Source organism: Bemisia tabaci, chromosome 7, assembly GCF_918797505.1.
Source record: "Bemisia tabaci chromosome 7, PGI_BMITA_v3".
Taxonomy (NCBI): domain Eukaryota; kingdom Metazoa; phylum Arthropoda; class Insecta; order Hemiptera; family Aleyrodidae; genus Bemisia; species Bemisia tabaci.
This window is the reverse complement of record NC_092799.1, coordinates 13,285,189-13,312,712: the sequence shown is the minus strand read 5'-3', so window position 1 is coordinate 13,312,712 and position 27,524 is coordinate 13,285,189. Positions and strand designations below refer to the sequence as shown.

Below are 27,524 nucleotides of genomic sequence, written 5' to 3'. Positions count from 1 at the left end.
TAGGGTTTGCCTCACGAGTTCACCTGAAACCTTAATCTCATTATCGCACCAGGATCTTGCGCATGAAAGGTTTTTTCCTCAATGAACGTGTGATTTTTTAATGGAGAAAAGCAAATTTCATGCTCGAATCATTCGTCATCTCTGGATAATTCCATCATATCAGCAATGCGGAGACAGTGACAGATTTTTGAGTCAGCAACTTATCCAATATTAGAGGATAAGCTGAAAATCATGCCTAGAATTATAAAGTGAAGATCAATTAGGAGCATGTACAATTTAAACTGTACAACGTGTCACTTGATGAGAGTTAGATGACATTTTCCCCCCAATTTTGACCGAGAATTCATTTTTTTGTAGTTTGTTATTCTGGTGCTCATGATACCCATTAACATATCGGAATTCAATTGAGATTAATCCGCCAGGTTTTATTCGGGAAGAGAAAGTTTCGGGGTTCCCACCTTGAACTTTCAAGCTTTTGATGATCTAAGCAGATCCAGGTTATTTGATTTCACTCGATGGCTGAGATTGAAACTCAGAATGACAGGAGCCACAACAATTGTTCGTTGTTTAGTAACTGCAACAAATGAGGGTTAATACGCGTAGTTTTTAATTTCATCGCTAGCAAGTGCCCAAAGTGCCCACGCGTCAATCGTTAAGAATTTTAAACAATCTTAATGCTTTCGATGTCGTTATTTTGATTTTAAACTGTTTCGGTTTTTCTGTTGGAAGCGAAGAATGCCGATCGACCATTTCGAAAGTGAGATAACTTCAGATTCGGTAGTTTTAGTAAACAAGTGGTATTTGTTTACAGCTTCCTCCGCCAATTTCAGGTGATAAAAAGAACACAAACGATTTGATCGAAGGTAACAGCATAGCTCTGCAATTTCTTTTAGTACACAACGCTCGTGAATGAAATCTATGTTATTTTGTAATCACTTGAGTGATGCTTCAGAAATTTCGATCATTATGAGATGTGCATGTCAGCTAATTAAGCTGGAAAAATTTTGAAATATAGATAGAAGAATTTTGGCTCTAGGCCAGAAGGCAAATCGAAGAAAAAGCACACCAAGATGTAAAATATTTACTTTATCAGTAGCAAATCGTAATTCTGAGCTAAAGATCATTTTCAGTTAGCGGTAATTCTTAAAAACTATTTAATTTAGATTTTAATCCTCGTTCCTTCACTCGTACTATGAAGATCAGCTGAAGCCCGAAATGGCCATCTACTACTAATAAAGTAATTCTTCTGTATCTTGACGTCTTAATTTTTTTTTTTTTAATGTGTATTTTTACTTTGATTTGATTAAATCGAAGATTGTCTCTTGATTTTTAAAAAGTCCGTCTTAACCAGGGCACTCTTCTGGCTGGAATTAACTCAATATAAATGTTGATAGAGAAATTTTGGCTCAATAATACCCAAATGAAAAGCCAAAAATTAGCAATAAAGACGTCCCTCGAAACCTGACTTGAATTTTACTAAGTATTTTGCATTGATTCTCCTCATAAAAGTATGAATCATGAACTATTCCAGTATATTGTTACTTAATATTTAACAGTATTTGAGCTAAAATTACTAAGTTTTTCTCTTTCCATTCTGCTAAATTGATTCCGTTCTTCAATGTAAATCTGAACAACAAAATGAGTCCAGGGTGTCTACAAGTCCGGAACTTCCGAAAAGTCCGGAAGTAGTACTGATTTTTTTAAGGACGGTCCGGAAGTAATGAAAAAGTGCGGAAATTCCGCAAAAAGGTCCGGATTTTTTTTTAAGTTTTTGTCATTTTTGTCGCAATTTCAAATTTTTGAAATTTTTCTAATTTCGTCAAATGAAGGTACTGAAAAAGTACGGAATTTTTCTGTTGGAGGAGGTACTGAATTTCTTGCGAATGTACTGTAAAAGTACTTTTTTTCGACCGGCCTGTTTTAGCAGACACCCTGATGAGATAGAAGGGAAAATTAACCAACCAGTAGATCCTCCTATCAACAAAATTATGCTTAGGATTTGAGTAAACTCATTTTGCAGTGGCTCAAGAAGTGAGAAGTCGTTCGAGTAACAAAAACGGCACGACGATGCCTTCTGTGGCCCGATTCCGGAGCATATCCTCCTTTGATCAATGATCGATGATTGATCTTTTTATCGGTCAGATAGATTCCTTCCGACTCAAATTGGAAAATTGCCGCTCCGCTATCGGTTTCCCTTCGATGAACATAATCTCCCGCCAATTACTGAATAACCTGCCGATATCCTCCCAGTGATCTGAGAGAATCAGGCTTCTCATCCATCCGACCATCAAGCAAGCTCAAACTGCGGTTGACCACCAAACCACTCGTATAACATGTTTCGCAGAAATAGGTGTGATTCTTGAACCACCTGATTCCTCGAGGAACGGTATGAACGCTCTTAAACGCATCTTTAAATTAATTTACTAATATCCTGAATTTGAACGAGAAACCGTACCATCCAGGAGAACCACAGAACAAAATGATATTGGATTGACGTCCGGAATCTGCGCAATAACTCTCAAATGTTGAAATGAACGTTCTGTCATTTAGTGTAACATCCTCAACTAGTAAAATTAACAGTAGCAGCCTTTACATAGGCATTCGAGAGAAATCAGTCGAAAATTGAGCTCACGCTTCGCGTCACCGCGCCTTCAATTTTTCAGATGCAGCATGGACGTCCATCAAGTATGAATAGTTGTATCCCTGCGCCGTTGTAAACGCGGATCCTTTCCCTCCACCTATTTCCATGTTGTGTTTGTTTCTGTTCGTCTTATTCGTAATGGTGCTTCAAGCACTACGTGAGTAACACAGCCGAAGTTAGGAGAGATGTGTTCGGGCCTCTTTTTTAACTTTTCTCCCGAAACTGGGCGATACCTCATTGACAGCACATAGCACAGCATTGAGAGCTCACTCTTCGCGTCAGCGCGCCTTCAATTTCTCAGATGCAGCACGGACGCCCATCAAGTACGAATAGTTGTATCTCTGCGCCGTCGTAAACGCGCATCCGTTTCCTCTATTTCTGTGTCGTGTTTGTTTCCGTTTGTCTTATTCGTAATGGTGCTTCAAACTATAGTAGCATATAGAGCAGAGCATTGTGAGTTCACGACTCACGCCATCGCATCTTACATTTTTTATATCCAATGTCGAAATCCATCTCGCGCGAATTGCTGTATCGCCTCTACACTTTAGATGTCTCTTATTTTTGAATATCTTTGTTTCGTTTTCGTTGTTCGAAAATCTCGTTGATTCCCCTCTGCATGCGGAATGCGATCTGCCTCACAGTCACAGTGCGACTTTTACCGTTATGTACGGAGGAATCGGCGGGTCTTCAGAAAAAAGAGATAGCTTAAGTCTCGTGACTGGTCACGTGCTACAACAAACGTTAGACAAACATTTGTGCAATCCATCGCCAGAAACCGCGGTAATTAACGTGGACAGGCACTTGTCAAAGCAAACGTTTACTTGTCTCATCAAAGCAGTTTTTTAGATGCATTCGTGCCGAGATACGTGGGACGTAGGTTAAACCAGTAGCAGTAAGTCCCAAGAGGTATGCAACTCAAATGCGATTGTACACCCGTCATATTTGCTAAAAGTAGCAACAACTGTTAGTAACTTTTTAAAATCTCGACATTTTTTTAAAGACAACTCTGGTAGAATTGTCTTTTACATTTGACCTTGAAGATGTTAAAAATTATTAAAATTTACGAGTTAGAAAACCCTTTTTGTTTCCCAAGTATGTTTAACGTTTCAAAAACTTATTATGAAGAAATTGGTATCAAAATTTTGTTAAATACCCATTTTTGGGCATACCATTCACAAAACACGAAATAAACTGTATAAAACGCAACGTAAAAAACTAAAATTTATGTAAAGTTTATGTAATATTTCTGTTTGATTTTTAAAAAGTAATGTGATGAAACTTTCAAAAGTTCAAGTCGCATCTTTGCGTACAAAAAGGTGAAGGAAGTTTCCTAACTAACATATTCTGACATTCTAAGAAGATCTTTTTTTCTATAAGTTGACTAGTTTTTTGGGGGGCAGCCAATGCAGTCGGGGAACTGCTCCTCAAAAACTGATGAAAGTTTAAAAGATGGCAATGCCTATTACTTTTTTCTTTCAATCTTAAAGGTACGCAAACGCTAGAGCGCTCGCTCACGCTTTTCTTAATTTATTTTGTACTCTGAAACACGCACATGCGATTAAATGCTCCTTCATTTTGACAGTCACGCAACAGGAGCTGCAGAATGGTCCGAAACCTCAAACAGCTGACTATTCAAAATTACTTGAGTTAACTAATTGGATGTATTTCTGCCAGACGGAACTATGTGCATTACGGCGTAAGCCCTGTTAAGCATATATTCTTATGGGTCTCAGAGGGCTCATGTCATAATGCATATAGTTCCGTTTGGCAGAAATACGTCCAATTCTGGGTTTTACACAGGACCGAGTCCAACCGTTTAAACTTTGGCAGTGAGGAAACATTGTTCTTCGTATATGTTATGGGCATATTTATGCTAAAAGGAACTATGTCCATAGGATTTGTATGCAACATAGTTCCATGTAGCATAAATAGGTCCTTGAACCGTCACCCCTTTGACGTATAAGGGCGTATCTCGATTTCCACGTGAGCGAATGAGCCCTGTTTTATTTATCAATCCATGCTCTCTGCGGGCTGATTCTTGAAATTGGTAGACAAAGCGATTTGTCTTCAGGATATAGAGGGATCCTATCGGGAGAAGCGGGTGGTTGCAATGGACAAAGGAGGTAGGCCGTAGACTAATTAACGGCAACCCTTGAGACACACTTTAGTTAGTCCATCCTGCGGGCCGATTATTGAAACTGATAGACAAAGCTATAGACAAAGACGACAAAAGGGATTTGGAGGGATCCTATTGGTGGAAGTGGGTGGTGGCAATGGACATGGGAGGTAGGTAATGGACTAACGGCAACCCACGAGAAACCTGACAGTTAGTCCATCATTTTCTTCCTTAGTCTATAAGAACCAACCATGTCAACCAATAGGATCGCTCTATACTTACTATGTCGTCTTTGTCTATCGCTTTGTCTATCGGTTTCAATAATCGGCCCGCTGGTTTCCTTAGACTAAGAGAACCACTCGTTTCAACCGATAGAATTGCTCTATACTCCTTATGTCCTCTTTATCTATTGCTTTGTCTATCATTCAGCCCGCAGCAGGCTGATTGTTGAAATTTATAGACAAAGCTACAGACAAAGAAGACATAATAAGTATAAAGCGATCCTATTAGTTAATTTAGGTGGTTCTTATAGACTAAGAGAGAAAATGATGGACTAAGTGAAGGGTCCCTCGTGAGTTGCCGTTAGTTAGTCTATTACCTGCCTCCTTTGTCTATCGCAACCACCCAAATTAACCAATAGGATCGCTCCATACTCCTTATGTCTTCTTTGTCTATCGCTTTGTCTATAAATTTCAACAATCAGCCCGCATGAGCTCTTACGGAAATGGTGTTGCACCCCTACGTCACAGGGACGACGAAATTAGGTTCAATAATCGTGAGCAGCTTGGCACCTAGCACTGGCGCGGGCATTGCAACCAGTGGCGTGGCGTGAATGATCGACCATCGATATTTCCTCATTTGAATCCGTGGCAAAGAATCGATTATTAAGGTGTTCGCTGCGAACACCCTGTTAATCGATCCTTTTCCGTAGGTTTAAATGACGGAGCAATCGATACATCGCAAAGCACGCCACGCCACTGATTGCAACACCGGAAAATCATAACTACCTAATTAAAGAATAACTGTTCCGGAGTGTTTACAGATTCACACCTCTTCAGACCCATGCCACGAGTTGAAAATACCGCATGTTCCGCAGGGAACGAATGTTCAGCTACGGCCAGGCAACGTGTGATTTAGGATGCGTTCACACTTAGCACACGGCGACGCGATGCGGCGCGGGGCGTGATTGTTCCGCAATCAATTCACGGGAATCTTTCTTCCCATGAATGAAAAACAGCTATCTTCCGTTGCCATCTCGCTGGGAAACGACCCGAGTTAGCTTCGACTTTAATTGGACTAGCTGCTCCGGGCGCCCTACGGGCGCCCTCCACAGCTAGCAATGGTGGTGCAGTAGCTTATTTGGAATCGGAGCGATTAGTTGAATCTATTTAATAATGATGATGATTCTGCGGCAGAAGATCAAGGAATTTAACTGCCTCTCTGCGTTACAGGGTGGAGACTGTCATTCTACCGAAAAATGTTATAAAAAGCTCGCATTATTAGTTTTTCTTTTTTTTGTGTTATTTTTTAATTTTTTTTTATTTTTATTTTTTGATAATTTTCTAATGACTATGAAGCTTTTGGGATTTATAAAAGATCGAAGCACCTCTTTGTGCACGATGTTTTTTGTACGGTTGCCTTTGGGAAGAATTTGGACTTCAAAATTTTTGTACGATGTAGCTCGTGAGAGTGCAACATATAGTTGACCATGGCCAGAAACTGTTTGGGGTAAATAAATGCCGACTCGCTTCAGTGTTTGACCCTTAGCTTTGATGATGGTCATGCAGAACGCAATGCGAATTGGAAATTGTCGCCTCTTAAAAGAGAAAGGGAGAGAGGAGTCTGCAGGTGACAAATCAATTCTTGGCAGTGAAATTCTTTCACCGGCCTTCTCGCCGGAAATGACCTGCAAATCAAGACAATTTTCATAACGTTTCCAGACGATCAATCGGGTACCATTCGATAAACCTTTAGAAACGTTGAGGTTTCTTAAAAGTATGACAAAAACCCCCTCCAAAAGTGTGAGTTTAAGCGTTGGTAAGCCACTAAGATTAAGACTGTCCAAGAATTCGAGGGGAAAATTGAGAGCCTCTCCCTCTTCCTCTACAATGAGCCTGTTAACACTGAAGACGTATTAGAGACACCTGAAAGAACTTCAACAACCTTGTCGTTAATTTCATTGCAATGCTTATGTTTAAGTGCCAGAATTGCGCAGTTTGTGAAATCTACGTTCGAACATGAGGAAGCTATCTTTTCCATAAATTTCAGTAATAATATCAGTTTCAGTAATACTGCTTGTCGGTAAATCAATGAATTCCGGCATGGCCTTTTTTAGCAGAAAGGTAAACACCATCACCTATTTCGAGTTAAAATTTTGCAAACTCCGCTTCGTCTTGCAAAGTTCTCATATTTTGAGTAAGTTTTCTGATTTTGGAAAGAGGTCAAAGTGGTGAGAATTTGATTGCATTTTGCACCAATGTTTGGCGAGAAGCATGCGGAACAACGGGTAAAACCTGTCTAAAATCACCACCCTAGACGACAATTTTTCCTCGAAAAGGGATATCATTACCCATTCTCTAAGAAGTCGGTCGATGCATGCCAGAGCATGCGTGATAACCATGGGAGCTTCACCCCAAAAAATGATCGTTGTTTTCGGAATAGTCTCAGCCTCTCTTGAGCTAACCGTCAGACTCGACACAGAATTCTCATTCAGAACCGAAGGAATTTTGAATTTGCTATGAACCGGCCGACCGTTAGTTAGCAACGATGCGGCGATACCTGTCCAAGCAACGGAGATGACGTCTAAGTTTTCCTTTGTACAATACGCAGTAAGACATTCTTAAACGAAAGTTTTTCCCGATCCTCCTGGACCATCAATGAAAATCGCATTACACGTGTAAGATGGATTTTGGATGAGACTAATTATTTCAGAAATAATTTGATGTTGCTCTGGGTTAGCGGCAGAAATCATGGAATCATAGTTTTAGGGGGAGGAGAGTCAGGCTCCGACCCTTGAAGATTCAGGTTAGTTGGAAGCAATTCCGGAAGATCAAATGATGATATTGAAAATCCATGAAGTCTTAATGTGCTTTCAATAGCAAAAAGCCGATCAACGTAGTCGACCGACCAACAAAATAAAGAGAGAGGAAGAAACGAAGTATCAAGCAAATTTGAAACAAAGTTGGAAAGAGAAAAGAACAAATAAGAATGAAATGTCCATAACAATACATGTTGTTAGCAATACGTGTGCGCACCGCTGCAGTTAATAAGTCAGGGTCAGTCAAACCGCCAGGATGCCTATCAAGAAGTGGTGAAGCGGAGTAGCCGAGAGATTGCGACGGAATGTGGGTGGTGAGTGACGAACGACAATGCGACCCAAACCTTCTTTGAGGTTGGTGGGAGGAAAGCTACACGAAAGTAAACGGAGATAGCCGAAAGAACGTGGTGGGAGGGGTGGCTGAGACCCTAGGGGGGGTATCTAGTGACGGGCAAGCAGGTAGCGGCCAGATGACCGCTCGAAACAGCTGAACTTTACTCGTCGATAAAAGTAAGAAAATTTGAGAAAATCGAAAAAACAATTACAGCCTGCAAATCTACAGATCAGAAGCTTTCATTTAAAAAAAACCCCATGCAAATCGGTCCGGTGGTTCTCTCAAAGTTAATGCCCCAAAATGCGGACTTTAGTCTGAATAAATGGGAGAAAATTTGAGCCCAGCTAAACTTCACTCGTTGATAAAAGTAAGACAATTTGAGAAAATCGAAAAAACGACCACAGCCTGTAAATCTACAGATCACAGGCTTTCATTTAAAAAAAAACCCATGCAAATCGGTCCGGTGGTTCTCTCAAAGTTAACGTCCAAAGATTCGGACCTCCGTTTTAATGCATCGAAGACAATTTTAGAAAATTATGGGAGAAAATTTGAGAAAATCGAAAAAACGATCACAGCCTGCAAATCTACAGCTCAGGGGCTTTCATTTAAAAAAAATCCCATGCAAATCGGTCCGGTGGTTCTCTCAAAGTTAATGCCCCAAGATTCGGGACTTTGCATTTTAATATATAGGATGGTCGCGAAAATCGCCATTTCCTCCTCAAGTTAGGCAACCTGGATGCGACCGTAACGAGACACTGTCTGTAGTAAGCATATTACATTTTCCTGGCCTCATCATTCTTCACTCGAACGTATAGACACAATCCAAAAACAGACGAATTCGAGGCAAAAATGCCGCGATGCAAGAATTTTTTTTAGACAGGTCGATCCTTAATAGCCCCTCTCCTCTCCTCTACCTCTTACTAATTGGACTACATTTTGCAGTTGGGAACTATACATTCTAGCCCGGTTTAAAAACAACGTATGTGCCATTAGTTTCCCTAAGCACATAAGTGTTTTTCCAGAAGAGGGAGAATTTATAATTCCTGATTGCAAAATGCAGTCCAATTGGACTACATTTTGCAGTTGGGAACTGCAGTTTGTGGCTCAGATTAGAGACAAAGTATGTGCCAATAGTTACCCTGTGCACACAAGTGTTTTTACGGATAAGCTAGGAACTGTAGATCCTAATTGTAAACTATTTTATCGTAGGCCAATTCGTCGTTTTCGACAAAAAACAACGTAACTATATTTCAATGCTGCCGAATTTCCCCTTTTGAATCGCATTTTTACCAGGAGAATCTTGGGCTTTTCTTACGGAAAGTTTCGCTGATTTTTTCTCATGTAAAAATTAGAAAAATTTTAGACCCTAACTGCTTCTGTACATTCTTGTAATAAATCGAATTGTTAGAGTCAATTTTTCAACCTAGGAATGGAGTTAGGTTCTGGGAAACGACGAGTGGTCAGGGATTTTCCGCTTCCGGAAAACCCCTCAAGATGTTGGAATCCAGTGGCGTGACGTGCTTTCCGATATATCGATTGTATGCCATTTAAACCTATGGAAAAGGATCGATAAACAGGGTGTTCGCAATGAACACCTTAACAATCGATTCTTTAACATAGGTTTAAATGGCACAAAAATCGATGTATCGCAATTCACGCCACGCCACTGGTTGAAGTCATCCGTGAGTATCATGTTTCAAAAATTTGGAAGCTTTCGGTCGTATGGACCAAGAACACGTTTTCGGAAACCAGAAGTACAGTTACATGAACCGACTAGAACGTCCAATGTAGAACACCTCACTTACCATTCATACGACAGGAATGGTTTACTCGGTAGCTTCATCATCGATGTTTCCTCATTCAAAATGAGTGCAAAAATTGCAAACATTGTAAAAATTCAAGAAAAATACCAACAATAATATTATAATAATTAATTATATAATAATTTTTGTTCCCCGATGCTTGTATGTTTCAGACACGACTTCAACTGTAAATGAGGAGCTACTGCTGGCACAGAGAACAAATTTAACACTCGCATTTTTAAGCTTTCGCTTAGCAAATAATTAGATAGTTTTGATGTAAGTTTCAAACGAATGAAGTGCAAATCATTGACTGGATCCCATCCATATATTTCCTAAAAAATACATAGTTTGAATGAAAGTGCAGTCAGTGCAGTGAAAATTATTCCGGAATAAAATAATTAAACTATGCCAGAGAGCGACTAAACCTCGCAGTTTCCGGAGCGGTATAATTAAAAGAGTGTAACTGATAAGTGCAGCGATATCGTGACTGTGTGTGTGCGGCTGATGCTACAATCGCTGGATTCCCTTAATGTGCAATGAACGGAGACATCAAAGAACCTAATTCCGTCGGAAGTCCGACGGTGGCGTCCAGCAATGGCCAAGTCGTCACCCTCAATGTCGCCTCTTCGACTCCCATAAGAAGCCCGGCAGACAACTCTACCATGATGACATCCCTGAGTAACGAGTCCACAAGGTCTATGGGTAAGCGCATACATTAATTACACATTAAGCTGCATTATGTGCATTAAGTTCTGCGTGAAATTTTAATCAGGAAATATGTCTTGGGGGCCCCTTACAAAATACGTAACGTTCTACGGGGTGGGGGGTCTAAACCCCCGTTACGTGCACGTTGCTAGGGATGAACGGTATCCAGGACATGACCGCGTTACGCAACGCATTACGCTGTGTTTTTTCACCTGTTTTTCGAGAGGATTTATTTTCATACTTTGCTTCTCTGTTGTATTTTATTTCAATTTTTTTTTCTATTTTTTGCTCCGTTATTCCTATTTTCTCTTCAAAAATAAAACCATTTCTGTGTGCTATATTCATTTGCTTGCTGTGACGTAGAAATATACACAGGGTTGCCACAATCAGGGATGTCGGGAAAACCGAGAAACGTCAGGAATTTTTTCAAAGTCAGGAAAAACTTGAAAATGTCATGGAAAAAGACGAAAATATCAGGGAAAAATCCTTAAGTCACCTTTATTTGCTTTCTAGAGAAGGTTTGACGTTTCGAACAACAAATTTCCTGAAAACTATCTCTGATCATGACTTTTTTATCAGCTGGCATATCCATTCTATGTCTATACCTATCTATGGCAAATTCTCTATCAGAGAATTTGCAGGTGTCTGAAATTTGATGAATTTCGTGTTTAAGTGGAAACTACATGAGTGAACTGAACATGAGAATATCCTTGGTTTATGAATTGAACAATTATTGTTGGAGAAGATACGAGAAAATGATCTAAACTGCTAAAATACATATGTTTAAAGGGGAAATGCCGACAGATGACGTAATTAGGCGGTGCATTTTCTCACTTTTAAATCTATTTTTATACTATTTCCCATATCAGAAAAAAATTATGAAAAATACCGTGAAATCATCTCTCTAAGCACTTTCAGATGAAGCAATACAAAATGCATGCAAATTCTCCAACGCCAGGGAATCTCAGCAAAATGTGTCAGGAAAATCAGAGAAATGTCACCGAATTTCATCTTCTAAATTCTGTGGCAACCCTGATACATCCTTCCGCCTGCGACTACCTTCCGTTCCTCCACTTTGAGGTGAATTTGGCGTCGATGTCGCAAAAAAAGCATGGCTCCTGGAGGAGGAGGATGATGATGGGCAATGGCCAAGAATCGGAAATCGGGCGCCAGCATGACGTAGCGCGCGGCCGGCCGGCGCGCGAGCGTCCGTGCCGCTATCTCAGTAGCACGTTGTATGTTTCTTATGCATGCGCATCCTAGCGTCTTGCGTCTTACGTGTTCGCTTAAAAAAGCCGTGGCTAAGCGCCTCGCCGCACGCACGCTCCGTCAATCACAATGCACGGTTGACCGGACATCCACACTGTAAGTAACCCCTGTTGACAGATTGTGCGTTTTCCGAACGTTTTAGTGGCGCATTGTGAACGAAAATGATCCAATGTGGCGTGCAGTGCCGCGCACACGACTTATAAAAAAAAGTATCATTGTGATGGGTGGTGAAGATATCTTACTTAGCTTCATAGCGGGAAAATTGATGAAACTCAATCGAATAAATGTTTCTCTTTTTTTGGGCGCTTGTTTCCCAGCAATCCTCCGTGAACTGTTCTGTTCGGCAAAGATTATGACATGGTTATTAGCGGTGAACGATGCGTCCATCGCTGGATCATTACTTTTACGTTAAGGAAGCACTGTTTCTCCGAAGAAAATATTACTTTTATGATTGAATATTCTGTGTCAATTTACAGTATTTGAGTGGGAAAACAGCGGCATCATCAACATCGTCAGCTTTCGAGGCAAGATTTTGTTGACAAGAAAGAGCATCAATCCTCACATAAAACATAGCAGTAAACTATACAAGAATCGTGAAGCTCAATCTACTAAATTTTCCAAAAAATAATCCAAATAATCCCAAATACTCTGCAGGACAGAGGGTGTTTTGTGGCCTACCTCAAAAGTTGAAGGCGGGACGACCGTAACCGTAAGTAGCCCCCTCGTGTCCATTCTGCTTCTCATATGTTGGTCACGAATCATACTTCCGTGATAGATCGCACCAGCAATCAAGAGTACAACATACACTTCCGACTCACGAGTGTTTTTGCATGTAATAGGCCGGCGATTTCGGAGATAACACAATTTTATGAACTTCGAATGTTCGTCAACACTTTTGGCGGACATTGAAGCTTTTGATGAGTTATTTAGATAATTGTTAAGTATTTTTTACATTTCAAAACTGATTTAAAAGAATAAAGTTTCTTAAACGTTTCTAAAATGGTTTTATTCCCTCTAAACCAAACATTTTTTTTTAAATTTTAATGAGGGGTTTTCAGAACTAAAAACACCTGCTAAAAAAAGTATCATTTCTTGAAAAATTGCGTATTTTCATTATTATTTCATTAAACCAATTTTTATTTTCTTTAATCTTGATCGGCGTGCTATTAAAGGGAACTAGAAGTCTGCTACTAGTGAAGGAACGACTATTCTTTACGGAGGGTAGCACAGCTTTAAATTCAAGGAGAAACCGCGATCTCGTATAGTCGTATCCACGCTATCGAACGGCATTAGTAGGTCATATTATCTGATTGTAGACCTTGACCATAAACCCCCAGATCTTTCACCACGCGAATGCATTCGGCTGTTGTCGTATCGTGCGGAGATAACTTAAGACAATTCCCAAGATTCACTGTTATGGAAGTCTCGAAAGTTTTCAACAAGGCTTGACAACTGAAACCATGTTTCTAATTATTGCCTCCAGTTCAGTTTGCCTGACTTATAGATCCTTGTTGTCCACACCTTCCTCCGTTTGTATACGCATTGCTCCCTCTGGAGCCGACTTCTGACTTGTGTCTCCGCGGGTGCTCTCAAAACTCCTTCAATCACACCAGCTTCTTGATTATTAATAGTATCGTGCTTGACACAATAGAATTCGAACATTCCGATACATGAGCCACTCCCTCAAGACCAACGATCTGGAGGCTGTCAATTTTAACACAAGATTCATTTGCCTTAATATTACCGAACTAACCTATGACCAGGCCAGGACTGGCTCGTATCTGAGGGCGTGGACCCTTGGCTGGTTAAAGAAGCGTAATGTGATATTTCCTATTAGGGCATCCTCTAGGAGGAGAGGGGTTCAGAAAATTTTGGCAAAGCAGTACGAGTTTTAGCTATTTTCAGGTTTAATCGTACAGAGTAAAAATTTCAAAATTGAAAGTATTAAAGTAACCGACAGAATTCTGAAATTAAAGAAAACAATCAAAATTGAAGCCACTAGACGCATCCAAGCACCATTATTTCAAAAAGAACCGAGCCAGTGCTGCGGTTTACACGAACTCAAGATGTGGGTCTGCAAATCTATCCTGAAAAAGAATCAGACAAAAACCTGAAAGAGGAAGAAAGAACGAGGATCAACACAGCCGAAGACAGGAAAGACGTATTCGGGCCTCTTTTTTTAACTTTTCTCCTGAATTTGAGCAACACCTCATTGACAGCATATAGCAGAGCATTGAGAGATCACGCTAAGCGTCATCGCGCCTTCAATTTCTCAGATGCAGCACGGACGTAAGTATGAATAGTTGTATCTCTGCGCCGTCGTAAACGCGCATCCTTTTCCTCCCTCTATTTCCATATTGAGATGGTTTCCGTTTGTCTCATTCGTAATGGTGTTTCAAGCACTACGTGAGTAACACAGCCGAAGGTATAGGAGAGATGTGTTCGGGCCTCTTATTTAACTTTTCTCCCGAATCTGAGCGACACCTCATTGATAGCATATAGCAGAGCATTAAAAGCTCACGCTACGCGTCATCGCGCCTTCAATTTCTCAGATGCAGCACGGACGTCCATCAAGTACGAATAGTTGTATCTCTGCGCCGTCGTAAACGCGCATCCTTTCCCTCCCTCTATTTCCATATTGTGTTTGTTTCCGTTTGTCTTATTCGTAATGGTGCTTCAAACTAGTAGCACAGAGCTCTTCTAAAGTAGAATTTCCCCTCGTGAAACTCTGAAGATCAAACCTGTAATGTAGTGTTATAATACCTATGATCATGTCCTGGGGGCCGGCCGCCGTCCTTAAATTATGTAACGCACTTCTTCAGCATTTTTGACATCCCCCCTCCACCCCCTGTAACGCTTTTTTGACGTATGTCTCCATCCTTTAACACGTAAAAACCGAATGGCGTAAGCGTAACGCTCTTCTCAACCCCCCTCCCCTTATAGAGCGTTACGTAATTTAGGGACAGCCCCCAGAAGCTCTTTAAATATAGGTGACTGTAAAATACGCTCACTTTCCCAACCGTGCGTTAAAGTCTTCAAAGTATTCTGCCGTGCTACGGAAGAACGCCGTATGAACATTCGAGAGTTTCCTCGGATAAGAGATGTATTTTTGGGGAAAGTTATACATATTTTTCCTTGAAATTGTCAGATATTTTTCAATACTGTCTAAGAAATTTGAAGGAAAATATTCACAATTTTTCCAGAAAATTAGTATTTTATTGAAAGGAATTCGGCAACGTCTGATGGCTCATAAGGCTCACAGTGGATCGAGTCAAACAGAGAGGTCGGACATGAAATTTTTAACTAAAATTACAAATTTTGATCTATATTTCGTTTCAATTTAAACTTTAAGGGGTGCTTTGAAAAGAAAATTTCACAAGAAACCCAATGGAACCACTTTTAGAACCTCAAAATTTTCGATAAAAGGAGTTAAAAGCGTTTAAAGTTTCCAAAATTTGTCCAACCTTTCCCATTGACTCGATCCACTACGAGGAGTTCGTCCTGAGTGCTTGAGTATTGTAGCTCCACATTGACGATCCGTATTTCCCTTGTATTTTCCTTCTCCTCCTCGTCCTCCTCCTCCTCCTCCGCCGCCGCCGCCTTATTTTTCTTCTCCTTCTCCTCCTTCTCCTTCTTCTCCTCCTCCTCCTCCTTCTTCTTCTTCTTCTTCTTCTCCTCCTCCCTCTTCTGCTTCTTCTCCTTCTTCTTCTTCTTCTTCTCCTCTTCCTCCTCCTCCTCCTCCTTCTTCTTCTTCTTTTTCTCCTTCTCCTTCTCCTTCTTCTTCTCCTTCTCTGCTCCTCCGTCTCCTTCTTCTCCTCCTCCTCCTCCCTCTTCTGCTTCTTCTTCTCCTCATTCTTCTTCTTCTCCTCCACCTCCTCCTCATTCTTCTTCTTCTTCTCCTTCTCCCTCTCCTTCTCCTTCTTCTTCTCCTTCTCCTTCTCCCTCTCCTTCTCCTTCTCCTTCTTCTTCTCCTCCTGCTCCTCCTCCTTCTTCTCCTTCTCCTTCTCCTTCTCCTTCTCCTTCTTCTTCCTCCTTCTTCTTCTCCGTCTTCAAAATAAAAATTGACGATTCGTATTTCCGTTGTGTGCAGATTCCTCGACGATGCAAGGCATCGACAACCCGAGCTTCGAGAAGGAGACGCCGGGGCCGAAGGCGCAGACGAACGGGGTGAAGAACTCCTCGATGACGACGATGACGAGCAACGGGAACGGGACGGCGCTGAGCCCGGGCCACGACCACAGCCAGACGAACGGCGCCCAGAACGGCGACGCCCACAAAGACCAGAGCGTCACCGAGGCGGTCAACCTGGAGCTGGTCAACCTCAAGCCCTACCACAGCAGCATCCCCATCAAAAAGGCCGAGGCCTCCACCGTCGACCTCGGCGACCCCTACGACGAGTACTTCGTCCCTGTCAACGAGCACAAGAAGTATATCAGGTAAGCAAAGCCCAACTCACTTTTTGAATAACATCCAGAATGCGATGAGCCGAAAGCTAGCGTCACGCGCCAAGACATTCAGACGCGCCAGTTCCCAAAAGCGCAGATGGGTCAGTTGTGCAGGTCACAGAATGGGCCTGTTGCATGCAAGAGATACAGCCGTGCGAATAGACTTTTTAGTGGTTAAATGACACGAAAATTACGATGCTCACATTAAAAAAGTCTGAAATACACTCCTTACTGCGCAATTTGCGTTGTCAGGAACGCGCTTTTTCAAATTTCCCGCGTCTGGGGGCAGTTTTCTTAACGGAAACAATAAACGGCAACTCGCGGCTATTTCCGGTCAACTAAAACTGACAACATAACCTAAAAATCGGAGCTCGTGATATCGTGAAATGAAATGTAGAAGGATTGCGTTGGATATTTGGACTGCATTTTGCAATTTGGAACTATAAATTCTGGCTCCTCTGGAAAAACACTTATGTGCATATGTAAACTAATGGCACATACTTTGTTTTTAAACCGGGCTAGAATTTATAGTTCCAAATTGCAAAATGTAGTCCATTTAAAAGTTGATCGATTTGGTTACTGCATAAAGCGTATATGGACCACTATAAGAGATCACGTTGGGTTTGTAAACAAACTGAAGGAAAAAATAACAACAACAACAACAACAACGACTCGGCATCTTCCGGAAATCACCGAGCCCGCCGTTTGCTCGTTTCCGGTGATTAGAAAACTGCCCCCAGACGCGGGAAATTTGAAAAAGCGCGTTCCTAACAACGCAAATTGCGCAGTAAGGAGTGTATTTCAGACTTTTTTAATGTGACCATCGTAATTTTCGTGTCATTTAACCTCTATAAAGTCTATTCGCGCGGCTGTATCTCTTGCATGCAACAGACCCATTGTCAATAAACTAGGAGAAACAGGTTAGATACGCACGTCTTTGTCTTCTCCATGTCTTTGGTCTTTGATATTACCTTATTTCCATCGTAAAGAGTTCCGCAGGAAAAAACTAAACTTTAAGTGTCGATCAACTGTGGCGTTATCATATTTTGATTTTGTTTCTTCATGACTCAATTCTTGATTCAACTGATTGTTTCTTTTTTTTTATTTTTTTTTTATTCCTGTTCTAATCTAACCAAGGAATGGAATGAGAAAGAATCACAGAATTATGTTTTAATGCTTGATTCCAGTAGATTAGCCAGAATTATTATGATCTGTCCAAACCGCAACTTTCTACGTTCAATATTAACCGAGATATCGCCCTCTGAAACCGGGTTTTTGACGTCATCCACCGCGGAAGTGACAAACTTGGTTTTTTCCACCTTGGTTTTATCAGTCAGGGAGACACACATAAGCACTGGTTACTCTACGTGAAACGTGGATGAAAGCAAGGTGGAAGAAGCTACGGGTATTACTATCGCGGTGGATGACATCAAAAACCCATCTTTTCAAAGGGCGATATCTCGATTAATATTGAACGCAGTAAGTTGCGGTTGTTAGAGATCTTAATCTTTCTAGCTAATCTACAAGAATCAAGCATCAAAACACAATTCTGTGACCAGCGCAACTGACTGATTTTTCAAAAGCTCAAGATCCAAAAGCGCAAATGGGTCAGATGAATTTATAGATTTTATGGGGCACGGGATTACGGAGAGGGAATACGCGTGATAACAGATTTTCAAGATGATTTGTGAGCATTTTTTCGAATTCATCAGAGAAATTCGATCGCGATTTGATCAAACTCTTGTGAAGCTTTCAAAAAACTCACAATACAAAAGACGACCGGTATGTATTTTCATAGTTTTTTGAAAGCTTCAGAAGAGTTTGATCAAGTCGCAAGCGAATTTCTCTGATGAATTGGAAAACATTTTCACAAATCATCTTGAAAATCTGTTCCTTATCAAAGTAAACTTGGCAACAGCCGAAGTTTCATATGCCATTTTTCCTTAGCACGGCAGGATGTTTGGCTATACCGGCGATTTTTTTTTTTTTTTTTTTTTTGGTAACGTAAATACCATTAGTATCCCTGTGCACGTAAGTGTTTTTACGGATGGGTCAGAAATTTTTTCTCCAATTCTTCGAAAATGGCATTTTCTGGGTAATGACTGACTTACCCTCTTTCTTAATTAAATTTCGAGTTTGGCCTCGGATTTTATCCTATTGAATGTGCATCTGCCCGTCACTTATAAAATAATCATAACGAAATGATCAGTTGGCACGGTTAATTCTTGAGATTGGCCCTGCGTATGGACAAATTCACTGCGTCTAATTTTAAAGAAGGTGAAATTTAATATTCCAATCAGTGGGCAACACGTATGCCAGCATTAAGTGGTTTCGATATCATCAAGAATTTACTTCCAGCAGGATCATCCCACTAAGTATCGAAGAGGTAGCGGTTGTCACGATATAAAACATTTACAACAGAGGAAAAAAAGTAAAATTAGCTACTCATCAGTTAATGCAAACCTAGGTCAAGCGAGCTGGCTTTTTGCTAGTCACTAAATCTCTATTTTGAGGACACATGGTGGCTCTAGGTCAAGTGCTCATGTTGCAATCTTGGAAAGAACGACGAGTATTCAGTGAATGAGTCAGAATCTGTAAAGATTTGATTTTGATTATGAGAAAGGAGATTGTCATACACGCATACAATCAATATACATTCAATGGAAAATCATTCGTATAAGCGAGAAGGCATCATAGACTGAAAGTTTCCATTATCACTTGATGTTGCTAACCTCCAAGCGTCCTGTAAGATCGTCATTGACGCATCGCAACACAGTCGTCTTCTTCGCATTTAGAAGACACAACTGCCGAATCCTTTATTAAATCTGAAGTATTTTTCGAGTGTTTAACAAAAGGAACTTATAGTACTGTTTATTATAGTATGCGCAATAGTGGAAACGGTTCATTCTTTTTCTCTCAAAATGTTCTTTGTGAGATCCACTCCACTCATTGGCGTTCAATTACTCGTCTAACATCGCCAAATACGCCATAAAAAATTTTTCTTGACAATAATCCTTTTTTCACGAACCGCGATGAAGGAATTCGTCTCTTCATCATCTGAGAAATGGACCGCGTTTAACAGAAAGGAACCAAGCCACATCAGCTATTGCCAAATTCAATTGAGCAATTTCATGAAAACGGTCGTGCGGACTTTTGTGGAAATTTCAGTGAATTTTCTCCATAGCGCGATCACCAAAAAAATGATATTGCCCAGTTAAATTTTGCAAAAGCTGATGTGACTTGGTTCCTTTCTGTTAAACACGGTCCAAATAGAGGCTGAGCAATTCTGCCGTGCTAAGGAAGAACGCCGTATAAACCTTCAGACGTTGCCAAGTTTCCTCAGATGAAAACCAAATTTACTGGGAAAATTGCGGATATTACTTTCCAAAATTTTCAGACGATTTTATACGCAATTTAATCTAAAATATCTGAACTTTTCAAGAAAAAATATACATGAGTGATTTCGAAAATGCATGTTTTATCAAGGTAAATTTGGCAACTCTCGAATGTTCATACAGCGTTCTTCATTAGTACGGCAGAATTGGACTCCATTTTGCAATCAATAACTACAATATCTACCTCACTTCGGAAAACGTAAATACCATTAGTATCCCTGTTCACGTAAGTGTTTTTACGGATGGGCCAGAAATTGTAGTCCCTAATTATTGCCATATGCAGCCCAATTCAACCGTGTGAAAAACCTACGACTCGCATGGTTCCTTTTGAGACTTCCCGCGTCAAGATCATGAATGAACCTCATCATAGTATGCAGATCTTGTTTCTATGAACAACATACAAATTCCCTGCTTTCGGGGCTGGGGCACCGCTCAGGAGGGGGCCATTAATGTTGCCATATTTCTCGGCATAGACTAGCGAAGACAAAAGAAAAAAAACCTACACTTAAAAGGATGACAATCATGGCAACGTCGCGCGAGCAACCGCCGCGTCTTCTCGGAAAATGTCGAGCCGCGACTCACAGCTCAAGAATGCCCGCCATCAGTCTCGGATTGATTGAAGGATTCACGCAGACGCGCCATAAATTCAGCGGTCCGTTCGGGAAAACAACGTATTTTCTCAGGAGTATCTATGACGCTTGCGCGGTTCTGTATTCGAACCTATCGATTCTGGTCCATCAGGGTGCCCGATGCGATGGCGGGAAACAAAGGCCCGCGATTTTTGAATACCAATCGCGATCCACGGAGCTGGTTAATTCAGCCGTTCGAATCCACGTGGACTGCCGTGCTGAGAAGAAACGCCGTATGAACATTAGAATTTTGCCAAATTTCCCCCAATAAAGCACGAATTTTTGAGGAAAATCATGATTGTACTTTTTCGAAAGGGAACGTTCATAAATTACGTCACTCTGGAAAAATAAATTCGGTCACATAAACTGAACGTTCGGTGTTCCGTATCATCCCAAATATTCGGTTTGTCAAACTGAACTTCCGATTCGTGTAACCGAACGTTCGGCATATACGACCGAACTTTGTTCGTCAGTTCACTTTACCGCACAGTTTGACAAACCGAATTAGTTGGGATGGTGTGGAACACCGAACTTCGGTACATATACGACCGAACTTTTTTTTTTTCTCAGTGCACGCTTTTTTCCGGCATTTTTAACCCTCCTCCGCCCCCCTTTTTTAGCGCTTCGCAACGCAACTCGTAACGGCCCCTTTAAATAATTACGTAACGCTAGACGGACCCCCCTTCCCTTAAGATCTCAAAAATTGAGGGAAACTTTGGAATATATAGCTGGATAAAATTTGACGCAGCTTTATTAAGTGTGTGACAAAAATAATATCGAAGAAATGAGAATGACACATTTTGGATTTTGTGTGTTTCTAACCATTAGAGAGGGATCTGTAATACTAGCACTGCTCCTTCCCCCCTTGTAACGTAGCGTAACGTAGGCTCAACCCCCCCCCCCTCCTTTGGAGGGTTTCGTAATTCATGAACGCTCCCTTAGCGATGGTGAAATACGCTCACTTTCTTAACCGTGCGTTAAAGTCTCCAGAGTATTGCAAGCCCCATATAGATAATCCACCACCGCGTGGCGTGTTTTGCGATGAATCGATGAATCTGCCATTCGAACCTACGGAAAAGGATCGATTATCAGGGCGTTCGCAACGAATACCGTAATAATCGATTCTTTAGCATAGCTTATAATGGGAAAATATCGATAGTCGAATATCACACCTCGCCACTGCTGAATCCGCCTCTTGTTTGGTGCAGATTCTTCAACGATACTAGGGATTGTCGACCCAATTTTGGATTGTGTGTATTTTTACCACTAAAGAAGGTTGCATAACGCTGGAACTGCCCCCCTCCCTTTTTTTAGCGCAGGCCCTTACCTACTCTCTCCCTTGATAATTACGTAATTTATGAACGCTCCCGAAGCTAGCATCAGATTATTTGGATCAAATTGCGAGTAAACTCTGAAGAATCGGAGGTAAGGTACGTATTCACAAATCACCAGGAAAATCTGTGATTTATCAAAGTAAAGCAGGGTATCACCCGTCAATAAAGACCGGTAAATATCAAGATATTCGCTGTTATCAAACAAAAGTCAGGAGAATATCAGGAAAATTGGTGATGGATCAGGAAATTCTGAGTGCATCAAGCAGTTTTTAAAATTAAGATTCATTTCGTTAAATACTCCGATTTTTTAAATCAAACAAGTTTCAATTTATTTGCGCAAAACGTCAGGAAATCTCATCTAAAATATCAGGAAAAATCAGGAAAATCCAAAATTAAATTTTAGTAAGCACCCTAAATCTGGCAACATCCGGAGGTTCATGCGGCGTTTTTCCTTCTAGCGGAGCGGAAGATTTTCCCGAGGTTTGACGACCGCGGTGGTTTATCCATCCCGACGAATAATAGCCGGGTCGGGTAAATGAAAAAGCTCGCAAGGATAATTAATTGGCTTTCATTATCGGAACACACCCTCGGCGGGGTCAAGCTGACACCTCCGATCCTAATTGTAATTAATTACGGAGGATTAAAATTCTAGCAGGCCCCGCTCGCGGACCCCCGCAGCCGCAATCGCGTCCCACTCCTCGCGCTGAATTCGTCTCACCTCAGACAAAAGGGCGTATCGCGATTTCTGCCTGAGCTCTGTTATTCGTATAACTCTACGGTTTCCGGGGCTCAAATGGAAATAGAGGTACGCCCTTATGTTAGAGATGCGACGAATTCACTCATTTTCCTCGGTTCCCACGTCCTGTCTTCGCCGTTGACTCCACGGCATATTTTCGTTCCTGGGAGCTTTAGGATGGAAGAAAAAAGACGGAATAGTTGGAATCTACCGAAAAATTGAAATAATGAAGATAGAGTCAGAATTGGAGTCAGAATTAGAATTAGAGTCGCGTGATTTTGCCATGCCAGTCATTCTCACAAAATGTTTCCTGGTGCAAGAAAATGAATTTGCTGATTTTTGTGTGGTAAAGTACGTACTTTTGTACATAAATATTCTGCATTTTGCAATTAGGAACTATAAATTTCGGCCCGGTCTAAAAACAACGTATGTGCCATTAGTTTCCCTATGCACATAAGTGTTTTTTTCAAATGAGGCAGAATTTATAGGTCCAAATTGCAAAATGCAGTCCAATCTGAACAGTCAACAAAAAAAGCACGAAAAAAAGTGGCCCAAACTTTATGTATCAAGGTAGTAAAATTAAAGCTCAGATTTGTTACTCTGATTGAAATTTTTAAACTTTTTGGCCTTGCTTTTTCCCAAAATAGTGTGGACCCAGCACTAGTTAACCACCTTGTTGCATGTGAATAGATTTATCAGCCATTATTTTTGAATAATTTAGTTTATTAATGTGTTTGTGTAGTTTCTCAATATTTTGTGTGAAAAATAATGAAAAAATAAGGAAAATCAAAATAAAATTATCGTGTAAGTTTGCTCGACCATTCATCTCACAAAAAGTGTCCCGGGCGAAAAAAAAAAAAAAAAAAAAAAAAAAAAAAAAAAAAAAAATTGACATTTGCTAATTATTTGTCAGGAACTACATCATTTTATACATAAAGACACAATGATAATCAGTCAGCCATGTTTTTCACGCCCAATTCTATTTCTTGACACACTTTGTGACTAGCGCAATAGCTAGCTGAAGATGTCGCATCCGCTAAACAATTTTAAACTCGTGTATAAAATATTATTCCGATGTTGTGTAACTCATTGCGTGTTAATCGTTTTTACAGGGGCGAGAAATTATACGTAACTAAAGATAAGCGAGAAATGAACAGGCCGAGAAAGAAAATATGCTGCTGGACTGTGATCGTGATTCTTCTAGTTTCTGCAGTAATCGCTTCAAGTAAGTTATTTTGCTCTTTTGTTCTAAAATATTAGGATATATGTCATCAGATATTTATCGATATCCTTCGTTCCTAGGAAACATTGCAAACACATAATAATATTATTTTTAATAATAGGGCAATAATCAATGTCTCAATAACTGAATGCAAACTAAGTAACCCTTAGGGAGAGACTGGTGTTGTGCCCGAAACGACTGCTGATTTTGAGTGAAACAACCCAGTTGGCAGTTGGAATACCGTACATAGGTGTTGTACTCAGCAGGGCCGGATTTAGAGGGTGGCTACATGGGCCGCGGCCCATGGCGGCAAATTTTGCAATTTTTTTAAATGGAGGTGTAAAAAAAATTGGATTCAGGTCGACTCAGATTGGACTTGAGATGAAAAGGAGAAGCCCTCCCTCGGCGCGGCGGTTGGCATGTAACACATATTAGCGCCTACAATACTGCATGAATACCTCACGCATAGCGTCAAACACAGTGCGGTCAGCAGCGGCAGCGGTCGGCGTGAAACGCATAGCGCCTACAAGACTGTAGGAATACTTCACGCATTGCGCCGAACACAGTGCGGTCAACGCGGCGCGGTGGCGGAAGTTAGATCACATTTATGTTTGTTCTTTCATAATATTTTCGTTCATTTCTTATAAATGGAAGGCCTTTTCAACATAGAGATAGGTTTACGGAACTTAACTTTCGCGCAAAGTTCCGTGAAATTTTTCTAGTTGTAATTGTTGTAGTGAAATTTTTCTAGTAAATTTGTCTAGCACGTTCACTCGATGGCTTTTATTGATGTTTCAAAACGAATGAAAAGGGGGCGGCAAGTGAGTAAATCCGGCCCTGGTACTCAGTGAGTCAGCTGCGCTGATCACAGAATCGTGTTTTGATGCTTGATCCCTCTGGATTAGCTAAAATTAATAAGATTTGTCCAACGAGCAACTTTCTATGTTCAACAGCAAGCGAGATAACGCCCTTTGAAAAGTCGGGGGTTTGACGTCATTTTTACCGCGTTAGTGACACCCTTGGTTTCTTCCACCTTGCTTTCTTCCGAGTTTCACGTTGAATAACGAGTGCGTCACACCGACTGATGAAAGCAAGGTGGAAAAAATCAAGGGTATCACCACCGGCGTGGATGAAGTCAAAAACCCGAATTTTCAAAGGGCGATATCTCGGTTAATATTAAACGTAGAAAGTTGTTGTTTTAACAGATATTAGTATTTTTAGCTAATCTACAAGAATCAAGCATCAAAACACGATTCTGTGGCCAGCGCAACTGATCCATCAGGTAGGTGCTGTACATTAACTATCGCCGTGCCATCCATGAAATTTGGTACGCACACACCAATTTAAATGGTTTGCAGTGCCAATTTAATTGTGTGCACAAAATTTGGTTTTTGTCCAACACCAACTGCGGTAGCTTGCTTAGTATGAGCAATCCCTCGCTGACAGTTACTGCAGTGCTAAGGAAGAAGGCCGTATGAACATTCGAGCGTTGCCGAATTTCCCTCGATTAAATGTTCATTTTTGAGGAAAGTTATGAATATTTTCCCTTTAATTTTCCATAATATTTAGGCAAAATTGCGAACTAAATTATCTGAAAAATTGGGAGGAAAATATCCATAATTTTACCAGTAAATTCGCGTTATGTCAAAGGAATTTTGGCAACGCCTGAGGGTTCATACGGCGTTTTTCCTTAGCACGGCAGAGTGCAACACTGACTTTTTCCCTTTCCTCAATGTGGAGGATCAGATTGCAAACCAGCAAGGGCTAGGTTTGTACAAGGCGAGCAAGGTCAGTTCATCGACAGGTAACCGCGGACAATGGAACGTTGTAGGTGTGGAAAGAGTGGAAGCCGAGGCTGCGAGCTACGCTAACCAAAGTTGGACGTGGGCAGGCATTATGAGCACTATTTGGGATTATGCCAAAGGCGTGGGTGGACATGTTACCGTGTGCTTACCTCCTCCGAATATTTGTAGTTTGTGTCTAGTATGGATTGCCCAAACACATTTGTCTGACAATGGGATTAATCGTTAATTTATGTAGCAAATGTTGCGGCTGGAACAACTGCAGGTGGGTGGCTGATGGTGTACCTGTACAGATTTGATCTCGGTTTTCATTTTGGGTCCGTCGGCCGGGAAGATTCGACTGTTGTAGAGTAATGATAAACATATGTTTTATGATCACATTAATGCAAAATTGCTGTTATTTTCTAAATAAGGATGCTCATGATTCAGCATATAGGAACTTATTTACGTCCCAATGATTTTTTCCTTGAAAATTGTCCAACGAGAAGTAGATAATTGTATCTCAACACTGAACAGGCTACAGTCTAAAATCTCTCTTACAGAATTGATGATTCCTCAAAGAAGAGATGAAAGTCCAAAAGTGCACACCCCGCAAAAGCTTAAATGAAGATTTGCACTTTTGAGGTGATGAAGGCAGGAAGTCGTCTGCGCAAATGTTTTAGAAAAAGAGACAAGAAAAAGTACATCTATGTTAGAAATCTGATTGAACTGTAACAATACTTTTTCATTTCGTGCATACGCACGAGTGTGAAGGCGTTTTGACTTTTGAGGCATTCACCGCTTCGTTCGGGCCGCCGCGCCGTGATGGCGGGTTGCACAGTTGCACTGCGAGGATCGAAATTAACAGAACGCCTTCAATTATTCGCTTATACTGCGTAGATATCCCCTAGGCACGAGTAGTCCCATACTTGCATCAGGTGTGAATATCTCTTGTGCTTCAGTTTTGATTTTGCCATATGTTGAGCATTATTTGAAGGGATGCTATTCACGTGCATAATGATCTGAATTATCATTTTTGATCCTCGTATGCATAGCCAACCGTGGCGCCGTGGGTGAAGCGGTGAATGCCTGCAGAGTTGAAACGCCTTCAATATCGCACATATGCAACACGGACATCCATAGCGCCTGAATAGTTGCATCCAGGCGTTATAATGAAATTCGTTTAGTGTTTGCCGGAATTTTTCCATGGTTAAAATAAAATCTGTGGACAAGAGGATCTTGGTATACTTATTCCGGGATTTTCGGGTCACCCTTTTCAAATCTTTGGCCTGGAGCCATGGCTGCGACTTCAGATACATAGAGTGAAAAAGAAAAGAGAAGCTATCAAACATTAGAAAAGGAAGAGAGATGGATGTTTAAAAGGACCGGTTTATTAGGAACGTGTGCTTTAATTCAGATTTAAGAGGACCCCCGGAAACAGACTTGAATCGACATTGACTTACATTCGGGATTTCCAATTAAAGAAAAACATAATATCGGCGCCGATAGACATAGAATCTAATTAAAATTTAATGCCTCTGTTTTATGAGCTGTGCAGCGTAAAAACACACGTTTGATAACGGAAGCCTCGTTCTGGTTGTCAATCTGCCGAGAGCTAATCTAATCGAGCGGATGCTTCAGTTTTTACTGCTAGATATATGGACAACTTTTACAGTGGCGTGGCGTTAGCGATCGATTATTATCGATGTTTCCCCATTTGAGGCTGTAGTGAAAAATCGATTATTAAGGTGTTCGTTGCGAACACCCTGTTTATCGATCCTTTCCCTTACGTTTAAATGGCAGATCAGTCGAAATATCAAAAAGCACGCCACGCCACTGAACTTTTACACTATTGCTAAAGAAGGAAGCATATCTTTTTAACTTCCTTTGTACAGCCGCCCAAATTTGGACTGAAAATTTGTCATGATACCTACCTTGAAAACGAAAAAAATTGCATTTACTTATAACAAGATGGAATATTCTGAATTTTTCTCGTTTAGCCGTATATATTGAGGATGATAGTCATAAGTATCTAAGTATGCATCTATAGTCTGATAAATCGATTTATCGTCTGCAGT

The 27,524-nt window shown here is 40.8% G+C and overlaps 1 protein-coding gene across 2 annotated transcripts in view; it reads left to right on the top strand.

Moving 5' to 3' along the window:
* Window positions 1-27,524, top strand: part of LOC109035303 (uncharacterized) — a 195,061-nt gene that overhangs the window by 147,329 nt on the left and 20,208 nt on the right. For both annotated transcript variants that reach the window (XM_072302352.1, XM_072302353.1), the window contains 3 exons: window positions 10,104-10,632; window positions 15,995-16,340; window positions 23,556-23,668. In XM_072302352.1, coding sequence (XP_072158453.1) covers window positions 10,467-10,632; window positions 15,995-16,340; window positions 23,556-23,668 — 625 coding nt within the window. In that variant the 5' untranslated portion in view covers window positions 10,104-10,466. The remainder of the gene's footprint in view (window positions 1-10,103; window positions 10,633-15,994; window positions 16,341-23,555; window positions 23,669-27,524) is intronic.